The 21,177-nt window shown below is 40.2% G+C and overlaps 1 protein-coding gene across 1 annotated transcript; it reads right to left on the bottom strand.

Moving 5' to 3' along the window:
* Positions 1 to 46: 46 nt before the first annotated feature.
* igfbp2a (insulin-like growth factor binding protein 2a) lies at positions 47 to 16,363 on the bottom strand. Its single transcript, XM_042405339.1, has 4 exons — positions 15,633 to 16,363; positions 3,510 to 3,691; positions 1,217 to 1,357; positions 47 to 777 (listed from the first exon to the last, which is right to left on the bottom strand). Exons 1-4 carry the CDS (start codon positions 16,030 to 16,032, stop codon positions 619 to 621), a joined length of 882 nt encoding a protein of 293 aa, XP_042261273.1. The 5' UTR covers positions 16,033 to 16,363; the 3' UTR covers positions 47 to 618.
* Between the last annotated feature and the right edge of the window lie 4,814 nt (positions 16,364 to 21,177).

Here is a 21,177-nt window from a genome sequence, read left to right as displayed (position 1 = left end):
CACACTTGCTGAGTGTGTCTACAAAACAAAACACACAGTCACAAACTGAATTTATTATCATTTTAATAGCTTTACCCGTTAATCACTAGGCAGTCTAAAATCATGTCCTCCCTAGCGTTGAACATTTAATGCAAACATGTACTACATTTCATCTTTAATACTGTGTTTTAAAAGCCATGTGTATTCAAAGCCTACAGTATAGCATGAGGCGCAACAGTAGTCTGCAAGCTAGGACATGAAAACACACCTAAAAACACCAAATATGTTGAAGGCTTTTTCAACACATACAGTACAAAACACTGATTACAGAGCAAATTTGTCACAATTAGTATAGCAATGTCACTGACACTCGTCTACTGGATATCTATGAGGAGAAAAGGAGTCTTATCTTTACCAAAAATTAATCTGCAGTTACATCCTACGCAGCAAGCTGGATTCTATCATTTAATCCATTTTGGTGGTTAAGATTTCAAATGTCACTGTCATCAAGTGAACTAGAGACACATACACACAGAAAGATAATATATAGCTTACTCAGATGTTCTTTGTTCCCATGTACTTTACAGTTTTTTTTTTTTTTGTTGTTGTTGTTATTGTTTTGTTTTATTTTGTGCCACACTATATCTGGGCCATGTCGGGGAGCTCCAGCTCCAGCTCTCTGAGGTACTGGCTGCAGTTAGGGTCGCCCCTCACAGTGGGGGCTGATGGGATAGGTCGGCCGGTGTGAGGGTGGACGCACCAGCACTCGCCCCTCTGACCGTGGAGAGACATCTTGCACTGAAACGCAAAATTATTGTTGTAGATTATTTTTGCACGTTTCCGTGTAACTTTAGGTTGTTTTGAGACATCTAATCATGCATGTGCATGTAGTGCTTGTGCACAAATCAGTATTTTTAATATCATATTATAATAAATGTAAATATAATAACTATGTTTCAGAGGTTTTCACAGATATTAATTATTTTTCTGACATTATCAGGGAAATATAGTCATAGCTACATGAACATATAGTGTGTTAAGAGAGAAAAACATATGAATCGAAGGTGTCACTCTAAAAGTATAACATATTTCTGTTTACATTGATTATTGTGATGATTTACTCACCTTCTCCTCTAAATTCTTAGGCCATTTATCATATTATTATTATTTATTAGCATATTATCATGTGGCTACTATTCTGTTTCCCAATAGAGTAGTAGGAAATGCCAGGAGTTACCTGTTTGAGGTTATACTGCCCCCTCTTGTCACAGTTGGGGATGTGCAGGGCGTACAGGTCTTCCAGGGGACCTCGGTTATCTCTGAAGGGCATCTTGGATATCCGCTCTAGGACCTGGTCCAGCTCCTGCTGACACTGAGTCTTGAACACAGTTAAAACAAACAACACAAGTCAGCCCGTATAAGCGGCAGCTGGGTGTGTTAGAGCCACCAGGTTTCTGTGACAGACGGGTAAAATGTGCTCGGCCTGCGGCGAAAAATGTTCTGCACAAATTGTTCTATTTATTCCAACTTTTGTGCACAGAAATAAGAGGTTTTTTTTCATTTGTTTTTTTGTTTGTTTGATTACAAATCAGAAAACTGGTCTTTTACATCTCTTTTCTGTTTATATTTTGGAAAAATTTGATTAAAAAATGCTCAGAAATGAATCCGCAAACCAGAAAACTATTCCCGAGATGTGTTTGTAAGGCAATCAGCACATTTTTGACTCGCTACATAAAATCTCACATAAAATACACACACATACACACACACACCCCCACACACATACACACACACACACATTCACAATAAATTTAAGGGGCTTTCTGTAATGGGCAAATGAATCATGTTTTCTTGCCAGTAATGAATAACAACTCTTGCCAGTGACCTCAGGTTTACCTCACAATTCAATGAAGCCAAAGTCTTGTTGAGACAGTTATAAAGTTTCTGGTAGAGCTATAACCTTTAAATGATTTTAATGGCGGATGGAAAATACCACGATGCCGGTTAGAAATGACCGGAGTTCACCCGTGAGTCCAAGCTCCAGGATGTAGAGCTGGTCAGGTGTATTTAAAGTCAGAAAATATCTTTTGATTGAAGTGGAAATAGAAAAAAAAGCCTTTTCTTTGTTCTGTAATCCATTTGAAACAGTTATTTGGTTATTAATAGATTTCCTTCTCAGCCTTTGAAATAATTCCTTAAGTGCACTACTATTATTTATAACTGCAACGAATGATTATTTTCATTATCAATTAATCTGTAGATCATTTTCTTGATTAATCGCTCAGTTGCTTGGTCCATAAAATGTCAGAAATTTGGGAAACATGTCTTGTTTTGTCCACAACCCAAAGTTATTCAGTCATATATATATATTCTGTCATATAGGATGAAAAAAACTGAAAATATTCACATTTGAGAGGCTGGAATCAGAGGATTTGGACTTTTTTTTCTTAAAAAAATGACTCAAAACAATGAATCGATTATGAAAATAGTTGGCAATTACTTTAATCGTTTGCAAATAACCAATTAGTTGACTAATTGTTGCAGCTCTACTATTATTTACCAATAGGTTCAAGCATTAACTGTACTTTGAATGATCCTCAAATATGGCAATAAAACACTTTTCAGTGCATCATCCAAACATGAACAGCTGCTGAACCAGAGGGAGGCGGCACTGCGCTCCTTTTTTTCCTTCCTCTGCAGTCTTAGCAGCTGATTCTCTACACTGACCGGGACTGAGGGAGGTTTACAGAGGACCTGCTATTTACACTCTCTTATCTTCAGTTATTTGCTGGTTGCTGACTGGCATCGTTATGCCATGTAATGCAGAGCATCACTGACTTTTTTTTTTGGATGGATTAAAAATATCACCAGTCATCTATAGGCCTTTGTGCTTAATTCCAAACTGCTGCTCATATCTTATGTCTGTTCTGTGCTTTAAACCACTTCTAACAACAATACAAGCCCACTCAGCCCTGCACCCCCTGCACTGATGTTTCCTCTTTGATGTGTACTTCCAGCAACATGTGACACACAGAAGACTGATCTCAATCAGTGAGGTAAACAGATTTACAGATCTATAGTAAGTTTAGTTTATCTGAATCACAACTAATCAGAGTAAAATAATCAACAGAAACAGAAAAGGTGGGATTGGTGCATAAAAGAGTCTTTGGTTACTCGCACTTAACTGACATTTTTCTACTAAAACTACTGACAAATTCCTTACAATTAACAATAATAACATTGGAGTTGTTGCTGCAGTGCCACAGGATGTGATTTTGTACTACATACAGTATCCATATATTGTCTTTCCTTGATCAAGCTAATTAGAAAACATCATCTGTGTCACACATGAAGAGAAATGTAACAGCTGGTGTGAAAATTTGTGATTATGGCACATAAAAGAGGCATAATTGACACATAATTAGACATTCTTCTTTCTTGATTTCTCTTTTTTTTATTCTGAGGCTTAAACAGGTGCCAGGTGCAAATCCCAGAGTTACATATACAACAGTTGCGATCCTCAGCCTCACCTGTTTAGGCCGTGTGGGTTTCACCTCTTCCACCTTGTTGGTCTTCATCTTAGTCTTCATCTCCTGCCGGTGCTGGCGCACAGCGCTCTCTTTGGGTCCCAGCCAGGTGGTCTCTTTACTGGGCTTCCGGATGGCCGGGATGTCACTCACACCCTGCTCAGGCAGCAGCTCCACAGCCTCACCTGCGGTTGAAGAGATGACATCAAATCCATGAAATTACTTCACAGATTATGATTCTTTATTAACAGCATGTTCTGATAATGTTTCATGTAATAGAAGGGAGAAGTCGGTATTCTTAAAACAGGTTTGTTTCACAACAAAATCCCAAATTTCTGTTGTATTTCAAAATCAAGAATGCAATACAGCAACGGCAATAAATCTAGCAGGAAAAAGCTTCAGTGTCTTGCTCAAGGACACTTTGATGGACATGCAGTATTGGCTGCTGAAAGCATTTAACCTCTGACTTCTCTCTACGCACTAAGCTGCTCTGTTGCCCTCCTGCAGTCATTTTGGTAATAGATTGGGCCTTTTTTTTTTTTTTTTTGAGGCTGGAAGTGGAGTGAAATAAGCTCAGAGTTGCACCGATCATTTTTCAGAGTGACAAAGTTAGTGACCTGGTCTGCTAAAAATGTTTCTTTGGAAATGGACGAATGGACTTCCAGCAGCTGCGGAGGTGACGCTGACCCTGCAGTCAGTTTCATAAACTGAGAACTTCTGCTCCTTTTTGATGGAGTGGAGAGAAATGCGAGATGTTTCATACTTTAACAAGCAGATGACCCTTCTGATAATGCTTATGGTCCATGTCACGAATATTTGATGGCTGTACATTGTCTTTTAGCAAGGGGGTGTGCTCAGCTGGGTCTGACAACATAAACTTCCTGTCTTTAGTGAAAGGTTTTAGCTTTACCTAAAGTATTGCATGATTTTTAAATGACATTTTTTCAATTTTATTTATTCACTCATTTATTTTTTCCTGGAGAAAAGAGGCCTTGGGAGGTAGGAGAGATGGACATGAGACGGTATGAACTAGTGGGAAATTAATAGTTTTCTGAATTTGCACAATGTTCTGACGTCAAAATAGCCGACTTGGGAAGGGTCATCAGCTGATTTGGCTCACCTGGGCCCTCCAGGACATAAAAGCTGGCCCAGGAGCTCAACTCTTTCCTCAGCTGGCTTCTCTTTCTTTTCATTTTGGCACAGTTCAAGGCCTCCACAGCACATATCTGACACATCAGTGCTTTGCTGACATCGCTAATTTCCACCCCCTGTTGTTTATTTGATTTAGATTTTGCTCACATTTTTTGTACATTTCTTGTGTTTGTGACATTTTTCCACGTTGTCACAACTGACATTTTCACTAAAGATAATGTTGGGGGAGGGAAATAAATAGCTATAAGTGTCCAAACCACTGTTAAAATGCTCTGAAATGCCTCGGCACAATCAATGACTCACTAGAATCCTTTCCTTTCTCATAGAGCGAAGCAACCACATGCAGCTCCGTTAACAAGCTTGCGGGCTGGGAAAAGTTGGCCACTGCTGAACTTTAGTCACAGTCAGATTTCCATGGTTGCTTTTTTTCCCTGCTAATGTGATTCAATTTCATGAGCAGATGTTAGGAGCGGTGATAAATGGGCACAACATTGATATCATCGGACATTCAAAGTTTTCCATTTTTCTTCTACTTGGAAGTATCATCTGTGTGTTAATATATCTAATAATGGATCTAAGTGGACTCAAACTATCACCTCTGATCATCTGGTGCATTATAGTCACAGCTGAAAATGAGTTTTTTTGATCTGAAATGAAGAGTGTGAACTGTGAAGTGTGGGGGAAAATGACCCAAATTTGGGGGTCTGTGGTCTCAAACTAAATGGCACTCACTAGCTAGCTATAAACTCATTAAAAGGATGTTAAATACAGAAGTAAAGTGGCCAAAAAAGTTCCACAATTTCACAGTTAAAAAACCCCTCCATAGATTACAATTAAGCCTCTCACATTCCCTACGGTTGGTCAGAACCAAATGATACAACAACAAGTCTTTAACCCTCATCTTACCAACATATTTAACATACAAGGACCATACCGACTGGGGTCCCTGAGGACCCCAAGAATAAACTACTGTAAGAAACAACCATCATAGCAAAATGTTAACTTATTTGTTAACTTATATGTCAACTGAAAGGAAAAAACATTATTACTATTTTAGGAAAGTTACAGTTCATTTGCATATTTATCCCAAGTACAATCTTTCCACAGAGCCGTCAAAATGATTGACAGAGTACCCCGACCCCCAAAACAATGATATGAAGTCATTGGGAAGAAACTGATTGACAAAGTTGTAAAAAATTGGGATGATAGAATAAAGCACCTGTGAGATATGACAGAAAGTATACCAATGGGGTCTGCGGGTACCCCAGTCGGTAGGATCCAAAAAAGCAAGCTAGTTCATCACTCAAATCTAGCTGTTCTGTGAATTTAAATCTATGGGAATCACATTTTAACAACGGGGAATCAAATTTACTCAAGAAGAAAACTCCCTCCAGCTCTTCTGTTTCTGCACTGAAACCATGTCAAATAGCCGAGTCCCTGTGGCCATCCACTGATTCCTCCAGGCGGTTTTCATTGACTTTGACCGTCTCTCCTCTCTCCTTCGAGTCTTGTTAAACATCAACCTAAAAAAAAAAAAAAAAAACCCTCTCTTCAAACAGATGGAGCAAACAATGTGAGAGGCCATCAGGTCCAACCCAACATGTTGTTTCTGACAACAGAGCATACTTTGGGGTTGAGGGTTGACAGGGAGGGAGTGGAAGAAGAGTGTCATTCCAAACCAGCTGATTTTAGGCGAAAAAAATTTTTACATGATGCAAATACGTCAGAGAAGCAACTTGATCACAGCTCAGCTCAGTTCGGTTTGTAAAAACAATGTGTCAAATAGTGAATATACATTGATATCCCCTTTCCTCTTGCTCTGTCTGAGAGCACCAGAAGAAGACAAAAGTTTCTTTTCAGTGACTTTTTCATTATGAGGGTGTATTTTACCTATGCAGGAAAGAAGGGAAATAAGCACAGACAGTGGGGAAGGTCAAATAGCTGGCCAGTAAGAGGATAGTTCACAGTTATGCAAGGGCCAAGCTGTAACGTGCAGTTACTGGTGGTGGTGGTGGACTGGAGAAGCATTCTCTGCGCTCTGCAAGAGGTAAATTTGACATCCGGTTGTAGAATATGATTACAAAAGGCCTAAGAGAGAACGGGAGAAAGGAAATTCCAAACGAAGCAAAAACAAGGTGCTGGCGCCTTTTGCCATCAGATAGAACTGGTGTTGTTGGACTTCAGTTTCCCCTATGACGCTCCACCGCGCTCTCTCTGGCTTTACTTTGAAGACCGAGTTTCTTCGTAAAAAAAAGGGCAAAAGTCAACTGAAATCAGGTGTGTGCTCACATGTGTGTGTGTGTGTGTGCGCGGATAAACACACAACACACTCAGGAATACTGGCGGCTGGGGTGCCTTTTGTTTTGCTGCCTTACATAATCCCCACAGTATCCAAGTGCAAAGCCATCACTCCCTCTCTTCTGAGGAAACCTGAGATGTTCGCGCAAACACACAGTCTGGGACGCACACATGAGCACACAATTTAAGGAGCGAAAGCAACAATCTCCCTCTCGAATGTACATGCACACACACACACAAACACAGAGGGTCAGGACCCCACTTTTAGAGGGACACTAGGCCTCTGCAGTACAAGCCGTTCCACAGCGGTGGGCTGGGGATCAGCAGTATCAACAGAGCAGCAGGCCTACTGTCCAGTCTACTGCTTGAATTAATCCTCAGACAATGGCCCGAGAGGCTTCCTTTCTATATCTGATCCATGTCGAATTCCCAGATGGCACGTAGGTCAGAAGTGTCATGTCTGATTGTCAAGATTCTGGTCAACTGAGCAAATGTCAGACTTGGCTGGATCACGAGTAGAATGGAAAGGTTGGAAAAGGGAGAGATCCCAGCACACCAACATTCTCGCTCCATCACATTTCCGTAGATACAAATAGTCCCTTGTGTTATTTTCGGATAAACTCACGGGTGTCTTATGTTACTGCAGTTATGAAGGGAAGTTGACTGGTTGTCTCAGCTTGGCTTATCAAAGTTAGCGGATGTCAATGGCTGCACTCACATTACAGGCCTTAATGATTAAATCAGATTTTTTAGTCAGATTTGATGTTATTTTGTTGATGGTTCACATTCATGTTTTTTAGTGACGTGTGTGCGGTTCCAGTGTGAGCGCCGTTGAGGTCCTAAATTGCCACACATGCGCAGATTTAACTGAAATGTGAGCCGCATGCGTACAAGAATTACAACAATAAAGCAATTTGTGCAGCAGTCGAATCATAAACATGGATGACAAGGCTGTGCTAGCGTTCGGCTACGATAAGTTCCTTCCGGTTTGGCTTGTATAGAAGTTTTTCCATAAATGTTGAAATTTCCTCATCCCTCCATTGACCCCCGTCGCTGTTGTTGCTCTCCTTTATGTTTACAGGCTGTGAGGTGCCGACACTGAATGATGACGGGAGACAATATGCACAGAGAAGTGAGACGTTTAAAAAAAAACACATAAATTCCAATCTGACTGTTCTGACAGTCGTCACATAGCAAGAGATCAGATATGAATCAGATCTAGCACCATATATGCAAGTGGCCCGGATCTGATATGAAAAAATCAGATTTGGTTTGTTCACACTTATGTGAAAAAATCTGATCTGATTCACTTGGAGGCAAAAAATTGGATTTGGGCCACTTCAGCGTGTAATGTGAATGTAGCCAATGAGATTAAGAAGCAGCTTCTCTCCAAATTTAAGAAATCTACTTCCAGAACTTCAAGTATCACCATGAAATGCAACATTTGCAGTTTCAGTGTAGCGCTGACTTTCATTTGGATTTTAAAAATTACACCCTATTTTGTTACACGTTATGCTATGATTGGCTACTTGTGTTGCCATCACGGAAGTCAGTAAAAAAGTTTTTTTATGCATTGCTGCACAAAACAGCGTGTTTAAAATTCAAATGAAGTCAGTGGCTGACTTGTGGTTTGTGTGTTTCAACCGTAAATGATGAATATACAGTATGGTAAGCCTTATGTTACAGTTGAAGCAACCTTTTACCAAATATACTGTGCATTTAAACAAGAAGTACATCAGAAACTTGACAGATTTATGTTGTTTTATGAACATATACATTAAAGTGTGTATGTCTATCTTTGTAGAAAGAAGTTTTACAGTTCATGTGCCAATTTGAGGTACAGATCACCACTCAAGAAACCTTCAAACTGTATACAAAGACATTAGTTGTAGTCTGACTCTGGATAAACAAGGAATATTCCCACAAAATGAATTATCCAAAGGTACATCTTCTCTCATTATGGCTCTTAACGCAGCTCTGAGGTGCGAAATAAGTCATGTGCCACTTCGGAAGTTGATGAAAGGTCCTGAATCAGAGTAACTGCAGTCCATCATCCATTACAACGTCAAGTGGGACTGTTTTCCTAGAAACACAAACTCAGCAGAGTGCAGATGTGTTTACCTTTCAGGCTTTCTGGCCCACAACAGTCATCTAAAAGCAAGGTTTGGACAGGTTCTGGCACGTATGTACGCACCGCGGCATCCAAGGCCAGGCATCTCGCTCACTACCGACACCGCTGGCTGAACTCTGCTGCGATTGTGCGGGACCTAAACTAGGACATGAACTGAGGCAAGCTGGAACACAGTGAACTTGTCGGGCATCACATGCAGCTACAGCTGGCAATCATTCATAACCTCTGGGGGATATATGATGGATGTGAGCAAGCCTCTTGAGTTATTGACCAATGTTTTATTATAGCAGTGACATGTCGGTCTCTGGGTGAAAACCCTGTACATCCAAAATGTCGCCTTTTTTTAGGAGTTAAGAAACAAAGCATGATACTGTATCTCTAATCCTATTTTATCCTTCCGCTAAAGTTAGACCAGGAAAGTTCAAACTGATTTTATGTGATATTTACCTGACGACAACAAAACAACCTGTGCATTAGATCAGCAATGAACATTTTCCACTACTTCCCCCCCCCCTCAAGAAACCAAAAGGTACTGGGAAGGAAGGGATTTGCATTACAGCTTAACCAACAGTATTCAACTTTCAGTTCCTCTAGAATAAAAAGTATAATTCCACAGCAGACTTTAAAACCACTGAATAAGAAGTTGTTCATCATAAATTTGGGTTTTATTGTTGTCCTTTTTAACACATTAACACAGTAACAAAGAAAGTCTGTCCTACTGTCAAATATTCACATTTATAATGTGAGCAGCTAATGAAGAACACTCACTTGCACAACTGCTCTGACAGCCTAATAGGGTCGGAAATTATGCATATTAGAAAAGTTTGCATGCTGTAGATGCTGCACATTCATCGATGTGTGCTGCAAACATTTATGTTAACTTGTAAATGTGTTAATAGCCAGTCATTAACCCAGTTAAAGCTTATTATTTAAAGCTAGATGTGTGCATTTTTTGCTCTATTAATCCGCAAGAAAATGAAACTGTGGTTAAACTCTTTTTGTAATTAGCAGCTTTAAGAGGATTCATTTACAAAAACTATTAAATAAAGTGTTGATTTTTTTTGTTCTTGAGTTTCATGAAGTGTTTTGTTGCTGTTGTTTGTTCGGGAGGAATCTCAACCACATCAGCAGAGGAAGAAACTGGTCAATATTGGACTTTTATTAAAGTCAAATGGCAGAGAGAGAATCTCAAGCTTCTGTAATGTCACGTACATCAGAGTAAAATGGAAAATGGAAAATGTGGACGAGGTATTATATTGCAAGGGGAACTGTTTTGCCTCCACCCACATCTCTCTCATCAGCGTTGTTAGATCAAGAGGGGGAAGACAAGGGGAAAATGAATTAATTAGTCTGCAAACATGCACTTTTGGAGATGCCAAATGATATCCAATAACGCATCCAGCCACTGATATCACTCTGCAAGTTACTGCAGCCCACTAACTAACAAATTCAAGTGGAAATTTATAGGATGGAGGGATGGAGGGACCCTCTCCCCTGCAACACCTGCGCCTACGCCCCCTTCCCCTCCAGTGTCAGTAGCATATCAGACAGTGTTTGTATTGTCTTAAATCACCCTTGACCAAAAAGGAGGGTGGGAAGTTATTCTGGTTCTCAATACAAGCACGAGGAGATTCTTGGCACGGGTACACATGAAGTTGATGCCTGGGGGGGAGATGGCACAAATACCCCTGTTTTTGGAGAAGCCTGGGGTGGGGGGGGATTATCTCAGAGCTATTTCAGTCCTGCGGGCTCCGTCTGGTTGCCCCCGCAGGTACACAGGAATGCCCCTTGTTAGCTAACAATGTTATTTCAGATGGCACAGGAGGTTTTGTTCCCCTATTCTTTCCACCTCATTTTTCCTCTCCATAACGAACTTTACAACAGTATTGATACAGAAGACTTCTCATGGTTTGCACCCAAGTTTCTACGCTCAAAGCTGCCAAATTCAGACTGAAGCCCTGACTGCAAAGTTAAGAAAGTTCTATGTAAGTCTGGGCAAAATCAACACCAAAGCAAACGGTTGCTTTGTAGATTAATATCCAGTTAACAGTATCCAATTACAATGGCGTTCATGTGACATTTAAGCAAGCAACCGGGGTCTGTTCGAGCTTTGTTAATCAACTTGTTCTCCGTTGAGGTCATATATGGTATGAACCCAGTCAAAACAACCAACCGCCCATCCAATCTGATTAAGGGAACCTTTATTTGGATCCAGGTTTCTGTGGGAACAGAATATCAAGTGATAGTGTGCATAAACAGAGAGGGTAGTGGGAAACTTGTGGGTGTTAGTTTTAGGGAGATATTTCAGCTCAAAATTAATGGAATATGAAATATAATTGTTATTTGTAAAATGATGCAATTGTAATAAAAACATACTTTTATCATAAAAAAAATCTTTTAATCAGCTCTTGGGGTTATACCTAACCAACTTGTTGATTGCTTGAGGGGCTGAAATGTTTATTAGCGAACAATTCTAAGATAAAGAATCTCATTGCAACTTCCCGTTTTCAGCACATCACAAAGAAATTCCCTCTCAGATAAAAGATATTTTATTAATCTTCCTGTTCTCAAAGTGCCAATGAATCCATCTCATGATGCCCTGTATTCCACATTTCACGGAAACTTGCAGATAAACGCCTGTATATACATATATACACGTACAAAGAAAAGGACTTATGTGCAAATGTCTGAGAGATTTTGAAACAAACACCAAATACGGCTCGACGATGTCGTCCCTCACATGGTCTGATGTTTTTACACCGCTTGAGGGTACAATACTTAAGACTTAAATGCTATCTATAGTCATCTATCTTAACATACGCACGTTATTCGAGATACTTCTGGCACAGACTTAAGTCAAAGTTTTGCTTCAAGTTCAGTGGCTTGACTGCAAATGCAAATGTGATGCCTTCAGGTTATATGTATGAAAACATATTCTCTCACAACGAAACACATGCAGGCAATCACTCATGCAGCACAAACAAACAAACAGATCGGGAAACGCTAAAGGTACAATGGGGTAGGGAGGGTGGGGGGGGAAATCTGAGCACACAGGATTCTGTTTTGGTCTTATTCAACTTAACCGAGTGCAATTTCATACTCTCATGTTTTCAACTCAGACATGCATCATTTTAGCCTCATCTGGGAACCGCATGAACATCACAGGCTATTAGCTGAATTCAAACTGTCACAGTAACATCTTCATCTTCTGTAGCTGTGCATCATATTACGTACATGTTTAAACCCACATAATCAAAGCCATGACTTTAAATTCACGTCATTCGGAGAGATATTTTAAACAACGCACTAAATAGGAAGACACACACGAGGAATGCAAGAATCTTATTCACTAAAACTAATATAAAACGTTCTTTCTTTGCACTTTTAGCAAATCAGAATGTGAGTCTGCAGCGCTGATTCAAGACATCCCCTTTTAACAGCTGCTCTCACAGCATCACAAAGTGAATTTTCAGCATGGGCCTGGAAGAAACAACCTGCCGAGCTAAACAAGACATTGCTTCATTTTGTAAATCGTCGCATGAACTCAGGTTGAGTTCATTCCTCAGGTTTGTGGGCAATATCTCTCATTTACTTTACTTAATTAGCGCGTTGCTAATATGCTGTAATTAGGTGCTTCAATAATTCAAAACAGTGAAGAAAAATGCCTGTGGTGTAGACCAGAGAAGAGAGTAAACCAGTACATTTCATCTAATTAGAGTTTCATCGAAAACAGACAAAGAGCTAAACTATTCTTTGCTCCATATTTTTTTATGAGACTTCCCTCAGATTTTGATTTATCTTTTTTAGGTGTTGTATTTTATATGACAGTGACAGAAATGACCTGATTTTAATAAAGCAAGTGCAGTATTCTTTTTTTTTTTACATAGATCCTCTCTCATGCACCTCTCTTTCGCTCTAATCTCTTTTCCCTGCTCCTCTCTCTTACATGATCATCCGAGGGTCAAAGGAATATTAGCTCTGACCTTTGACCTCCTTACTGCTGGTTGCCAGTAGTGCTGATTGTGAAGGTTACAAGGATACTGTTGTTGTCATTGTTAGTCGCTCTGGATAACGCCACCAGATCAATTCTTCAAATACAATAAGGGCGATAAAACCTCTAAGGGTTACATGTTAAATTGACAAGGAAGTAATTCTTGTTCTGTTGTTTCATAAATTGATGCGACAAGGTTTAGGCTGTGTTATTTGTGTCTGTGCCATTTAATTTGAATAAAAACAGGATGTTGAGGTTTATTATAACATCCAAATAAAGCAGCTGCAATATGTCACCCTTTGATTCTTTTCCAAAGGTGTCAAATCAGCTCAAGAGTCACAAGAAGCCCCCCTTTCCTCAACTCAATACAACCACTTTATTATCATATTATAATCAGATTTTTTTTTTTCTTTCATTTACAGATTAACTCCTGGGAAAGAGGAGATTCCAAAAAAAGACAGCTTCCAGCAGCCCTTGTGAGCTGATTTCTATCTGGGATTCCATTACTTCCTCTTTTTTATGTGTATCTGAGAAGAATTTATTACAGGAAATCAAGCCTGTGTAGTCTTAAACTGGGCCAAATGAAAGCAGGAGACTGACAGTAACCATCTGTAACACCAATGGCAGCTTTATAATGTCTTTTTACATGAAGTGAATGGCATAAATAGAGGGCAGAGGCGGATGGGCGCCCTATCAGCTCATTTTGAAGCTGATACGGTGGTTTGGCTGTTATATATCTGGAGAAGTGGTTTTGAATTGGATTTCACTTTTGACCCCAAGAAGAAGCAACTTTCAGAGGCCTGTTCACTTTGTCTTAATGAAATATGTTTCTCTTTTTTTATATGTTGACCTTGAGGAAGCTGTGCACCTCACTTAGACCACTGTAACAATCTCTGCCTCTGTCTTTGTCAAGAAATCACTCTTCCATCTGTGGCAAGGCTTTTATCCAAAACAACACTGCATTCAGCCTTTAGAGCCAATTTATAAGCTTTTACTGCTTTTTTCTTTACACATCTTGCTACATCTCAAGACTTTTTAACCTGCAAGCTCAAGCACAGCCCAACCCCAAGCTGAGAAAATTGCCTTCTTACAAGCCTTTACATGATGTGTCCATGTATTTTGTTCCCTTTTTGTTTCCCTCTTACGTAACCCTGCAAGTTATTTCTGGTCGTTTTATGACTTGTCTGTTATTGTTTAGGAGAGGCCTCCATAAATAAATGCTGTGTAAGGGGTTACATAAAGGTGGAATTAAGTCATGATGGTGGCTCTTTACCAAATCGCAAATGTGTCATGAAGCACCCTGACAAAAGGTCAAAACCTTTTGTCAGGGTGCTAGAGGGTCCTTACAGAGAACAGGGTTACTCTGATGCCGTCTCCGGTAGTTTCTCTACGTTCCAGGAGTTCAGTGCCAAAATAAACACGTGTCAGTCTGGAGGTAAACTCTGACAAAGCAAGGATTTGGAAATGAGTAGAAATCACACCCCGGCTGGCTCCACTGGACACTCATTGACTGTGTGTTTGCAGTCTTAAAATCAGCCAATTAATGAGGCTGTTTACTTTTCTTCTTCGCTGTGACCTGTCCTTCTTTAAACACAAACCACATGAGCCAAGCTGGCTCCGCTCCACACCAAGCTTCAGACTCATTGTGATCCTCTTGCACATACATCCAGCTCATTTTCCCAGTTAATGTAGTCACTGTCAACACCAGTTTACAGTTACTCCTGGTCAAAGCCTAAAGTCCACTTTTCCAATCAATGCAGCATTCCTCCTGCTGTCTCTCTCTGTTTCTTTCTCTCCACTCCCCTGTGGAAATGTCAACATCAATACTATGATGTTTTCTGTGTCCATCCCACTAAGTACAATTTCTGGGAATTTTGCAAGCCACCACCTCGTTCTCTGTTTCAGTGTTTTAAAGGCAGATTTTAGGGGGGGAAAGACTGGAAGACCAGCTGTTTGGAGCATAGCTGAGGTTAACTTGGGAAGAGTGACTGTTCCTTTTGTTTCTCCCCATGCACACCAGGATGATTCACAACACTTTAAAACAGGTCTATGCAACACAGACTTACACATGAGCGCAATAATACCTCCACATACCTCATGCAACAGGCATGACAATGGTAATTACTGCAAATAATGGTTTTAAAAAAAATGCACACCTCAAATGCATAAGAAAGGGCATGAGCAACACACCAATTATAAAGCTAAGAAAGTGTTGTCAGTACAATCTTCTAAATTATGTCAAGTCTGAAAGTAAAAGCTGATGGCAAAGGCTCCAAAAAGGGTTTATAATAATCCTATAAATGTTAAAAGGATGCAGTGAACACATCAAAGCAAAACGACATGTGATTCTATTAAAATATCTTAGAAATATCATGCAGTAAAGTGCAATAAGGTCACTAGAACTTCACTGTTGAGAAATATTCCCTATATTACAAAGATTTGGGCTCAGCCTTCATGACAATGCACTATTTCTACACTAGTCTTCTGGCTGCAGTCTAGACAGTGTCATTAAAAATTGATAGAAGAAAACCAGGTTTCCAGTAAACTGACTGACCGCTGGTTTGCTCCCGGTGCTCCTGGCTGTAAGTGGTCGTCTCGGTGTCCACTTTGCGCCGGCATTGCCCCTGGCCCTGCACCAGTTGCTCCAGGGGAAGCTCCGAGTCGGGCGTCGGGTAGCAACGCAGACCGGTGGCGCACCTCGGGGTGTACACGCCGCACGCCTCGCCCTCTTGCCGGGCGCACACGGGGCAGCACCCGCAGCCCGGTTCGCGCACTATCTCCGCGCAAGTCTCGGTGAGCTTTGGGCACAGCGCCTGGCGCTCCGCGGTGCAGCCCGGGCAGCGGAACACCATCTCGGCCAGGGAGGCACCGGCGAGAGACGCGGAGAGGATCAGCAAGCTGCAACCCGCGTACGAAAGCATTGTTATAGGCATGAGGTTTTTGGTCATTATCATGGGGCGATGGAAGGCAATCCCAAGTGAAAAAAAGGGGAAGAAATGTGCATGCGAACAGGTGAAGCCGGGGGCTGGGAGGTCTGCTGGGTCCTACAAACCCAGGTTTGCTCTCGGGGCCACACATGGGTGTCAATCGGGGAAAATAGGAAGACATAGGATTTAGCTCAAATGTCATCGTTTAGCTCTCTTAAAACGCTACAGCAAATAACACAGACGACTCCAGAGACGATTAAATAATACTTCTTTCCTTATTGTATCCTCGAATCCTCTTAAATGGTCCAGAATGAGTCTAAAAGTTGAGCTGAATTAGTTAAAACTGGATGCATTTGAAGGTCTGAAAATACTGCTGCTTGATTGGATAACATTACCAGCCCCTCTATGATGGACTGTTAATAGTCCACTTTGTGCAGCTGTCTTGGAGAAAGAGGGAAAAAAAGAATATATATCCTCCATTCTCCACAAATCAAATTGTGTCAGATGACCATTCTTAGAGATATCTGTAACACGAGGAAAATCACAACATGTATTCATGGAGGGTCAAAATTTCAGACCAGGCTCCTTTTATGTGGTGTTTATTTAAAGATAAAGCACCGCAGACAACAACAACAACATATTCATCATAAGATATGGTACATTGTGCTGATTCCAAAAGGGGGAAATTAAAGCGTCACTGTTGCTTTTTTCATTTCCCTCAATAATATGTGATCTGCACTCCTGCTCTCTAGCTGACCCTTGACCCATTTGTGGCAACATCATGGGGGGAAAAGAACTTCCTAAGGGCGGTTATAAATTAATTAAGAATTTTATCCAAAAAAAAGAGAAGTCAATGTGAAACTTGAACTTATGCTCAAAAACAGGGCAGTGAATTGTAATGCCCTTGCTTGAAGAGACTGCATTACTATACATACTGTGGCCTGTTTGTTTCAATCAGCACTGCCTGCCCCAACTCCCAGAATGCCTAAATAAATAAACAAACAAACAAAAGGACTATGTGCAGAGCATTCCTTACATGGAAAGACCTCCCCACTGTGGCTGACATGTCCATTGACACTCAATTAAAAGTCGCCAGCTGCTACCATCTTATATGCCTGTGTACAGTAATGCTACTGTAAACGCACACAGCAATGTTTCCTATCGATCGGTGAGGCCAAGCCTTGAGGTGTCGTGCTTGCCCACCGAACAAGCTCCTATTAACCCCGTCCAGTGCGGTGGACTAATCGGTGTTTATCCAAGGGCCCAGAAATAGAAGTGGCATGTGTAACCTTACTCTGTAGATATAAATGCAGATTATTTTGTTTTGTGGGTGCCCCCTGATTTAATACTATTTGGCCCCATTCACGATAGGCATCCTAGCTCACCTTGGGGGTGGAGGGAGGGAGAAAGGGCACATTTGAAGCTGTCTTGTATCTCAGGGGTGTGAGTCAGGAGGATGCCCAGAGGGCTGTTTGCACATAGAACCTCATATGTCATTTTATGAAACCGTGGATGGAAAAGCAGCAGGGGAGAAGGCCCGGCATTTTATAAATATGAGCCTGGGGGCGAGGATCTGTGTCTGGGATGGCCACTAGCTAATAGGCCTAACAGGCCGCAGTATCTGCCCATGTGTGCAAAGTAATCCCCACCAAGGTCAGTTACTTAAATTCCTCCCCATGGAATTGTAAAGTAAATACAAACTCTGGATAAACTCTACATTGATAGAGGAAGGTATGGGATCACTGATGGACTGAGGACACATACAGCGCATGTGCCTCAGTGAGTATACAGAGAGAGTTTTGTATGCGAGAGGTCATCTCCTTAATTACAGTACAGTAAGTCCCCAAAATTCAGCACAATCTTTTAATCATAACCTCGCTAAACCATCACTTTTATACCTCTATAGGAAACATTTTATTCTAACCTCCATATTAGCGTTTATAAGCAGAATATGAGCACTTAAATAAAGGTTCATAACGTACTATAATGTAGCTGCAATCAAATACAAAGGCATTTTTAAAGTGTTTAATGTATTCATGAACTCCTCCTATGAAGTGTGTATAAACAGTGCAATTATACATGATTATATTATAATACACACATGAACAAAGCTTTTATAAAGCATTTATTAATCGTTCACATTCATGTAAATTAATCACAAGTGGATCTGAAACTGTTAGATGTGCTCAAAACTCACGACAGCACGTCGTTATATATAATTACTGCTAGTTATATTATTTAAAAACTAAAAACTTAACTTAAATCTGCTTTCAACAACATTATAGTGTGTTATAAACCAATTCTTAATTGTTCATATGCTGCCTATAAAAGCTAAACAGATGTTACTGGTTACGTAAATATGCATCTAATTCACACATGCTTCTGATGCTGATTATCCTTTTTTTTATTGTGCGTGTTGAGTGAGAGGTAAACCATTGCTAACACTAACTGAATGACTATAAATCACTATAAAAAAAACACCTATATATCTAAATGGAAACACATTACTGGATTTCACTTGCCCTTGCCGTGAAAGGTTCAGTCCAAAATAGCCTCTCAGAACGGTCAAAATATTTGAATCCTAATCGATCCGGTGGTGACATAAACCACTAACTATGTTAATTAATATTTGTGAGGCTGCGGTACACTTCATCCAGTCTAATTTTGAGCTGCTAAGCCTCACAGCAGGCCCGCTGGGAAACGGCTGCAACAATGGCAGCGACCATTTTGACAGTCAGGAAAGTTAAAAGAAGACTGTAGTGTCCTTAAAACACACCTATAAGACATGAGCCAGTGTTTTCACAGCTGCCTCTAAATCCAAAATTATAAAGCAAACAAAACAAAGTATAAGATTACTTTAATCCTACTGACTCAGGTACCCGCAGACCCCAGAGGTATACTTTTTGTCAAATATCACAGGTGCTTCAATTTGTCAATCAGTTTGTTTCTAATGGCTGCATATCATTGTTTTCTGTTTCTGTTTTAATTAGTGTTTTTTAAAACATACCAATGTATTCAAAAGCAGTCAAAAACACCCATTTCCGCCTATGCAGTTTTAATAGATGGAACTATTTATTGGGACCTTGTATGTTTAATATGTTGGTAGGATGAGGGTTAATTTTGGCCGTATTCTGGGTTCTTATCAAGTGAAACAGATTGGAGAATGACCTCAGAGTAGGCTCCCTAAAGACATCCTTGTGTTCATTTTTCAGACTTTGATAATGAATGAGTGCACTGTTTAGTGTTTGGCTTTCATTATACCTAATTAAGACTCCATGTGCTTGGACTACTGATTGGATAAGTAGATGCAATGAGTAAGAGGGTTGGAAAAGTAATTCATCATCTGATTAGTGGAGCTGTATGAAATTAAGTTATACGGGTCACATTTACAGCAGCTAAACAGCTGGATTATAGGTTTATTTCCTGAACTAAAATGCTGTACATTTGGAAAACAAATGGAACTACATTGGCATACATGCTCCAAAGCTAACAGATTTTTTGAGGAACTTGAGCATGTAATGGCAGCAGTGTTAGATATTATGTCATAGATATGCTGTCAATAACTTTAAAGGTTTTTTATTTGAATGTAATACTACTTGAGCAAGAGCTCCTACGAATAAGAAAACTAGCTTTTTCATGAGACTCTTTTTAGCTGGTACAATGTGCAACATCTCACTGAATGGAAATGTTTACCAAATTACAGTACATAAATCCTTACATGGAAATGTTCGCATCACAAGTCCCGAATGGAAAAATGCTTATGTGTGTGCGTGTGTTTTTGTGTGTTCCCAAGTGTGAGTGTGTTTGTTTGCTGCCTAGCAACAAGTGATGCATGTGCAAATTAGGAAAGTTCTTTCTTTATTTGCTCATGCAAATCTTTGTCAAGTATCTGTTATGGAGCCACAGTGTTATGTGTTCTCCAATGAAACAAAATAAAGACCTGCTGAAAACTGTTCTCTCTAATGTGTCGACTTAATGTGTGGGTTTACAGTTTTGGAGTTCAGAAGTTGAGGCTCTCAAACTCGTAATATGCTGGTGTCAGCATTACACTAGACGCTGTCATTACTGTTTTTCCTGTAACAAAGTTGAGATCATCACTATATAGCAATAACATTTAATAGATGTACCTTGCATGGCATTGCCTAACAATCCTCTCTCTGCTGTTGCTAACCTGTTTGCCACAACATCAAATTAACATGGCTTGGCTTGTGGGCCATTTTGCATGATGGTTATGTTTGTGTAAGTGCAGCACAAATCAAAATCAGATTTGGGTTAATCTGCTATATTGAGAAACCAGTGCACTCTCTGCAGCCGTGTAATGTAAGCATCAATAACACTCACACTCCATGGCCAACCAGCTATTCAGCTCTGTTTTTTATTGGTGTCATGACTCGGATACGGTTTGACCAACATCTGCCAGGAGACAGATGTGGTGCAAGTCTCAGGTTGGTAAATTTGACAGCTGGCATTTATTAAAACCTATGAAGCCTATGCCTTACTGCTTGGATTCTTAAAAGCTTGGTTGGAAGCACAAAAGGTCTAGTATTGACCTTTACTGAGTCCATAAATTCAAGATTTGTAATGCTGTGTCTGGCTTTAGTGTTAAACCATACTGTAGACATAATGTTTGCTCCAGACTGCATAAAGAACTAGCCTATATAATGTTATGTAAGTTATGTAAACCTCTATTGCATGGTGCAGCTGCTCACTTTTCTAAGTCATGAATGTGCTGATGCATTAAGTGCCTTTTCTAGTTGTGTTAAGGGTCTAATTTGACATTTTTAATTGCTCTCATGCTGTCATGTGTATGTCTGGGTTCCTTGCTTTAGGGCGCCACCCAGTGGTCAAATCCTGTAATGACAATGGAGCACAGATATCATTATGTTTTGTCATTTCATGGTAAAAAATGTGCTTAAACTGAATGTTATTTAAACTGAATATACGCTGCAGCAATAAATGTTCTAGCAAGACCTTTCAAGTAGTTTTGTGGCATCAAAAGAAACTCATAAGTGAGTTTTAGTAGACTAGTTTTTACTCTTTATATTTGTCAAGCAGAGGACAAGGAGGAAGCTGTAATGGTCGGCTACATTGTCATTATGAAACTGTTTATTTTTCCGGCATTTTTGCCTTTCTTTGACAGCTGTGACTATCCATTTTGGTCTACCGCGGCCA

This window comes from Thunnus maccoyii, chromosome 24 (assembly GCF_910596095.1).
Source record: "Thunnus maccoyii chromosome 24, fThuMac1.1, whole genome shotgun sequence".
Lineage (NCBI taxonomy): Eukaryota > Metazoa > Chordata > Actinopteri > Scombriformes > Scombridae > Thunnus > Thunnus maccoyii.
Note: the sequence above shows the minus strand (reverse complement) of the source record. Positions and strands in the feature narration are given on the sequence as shown.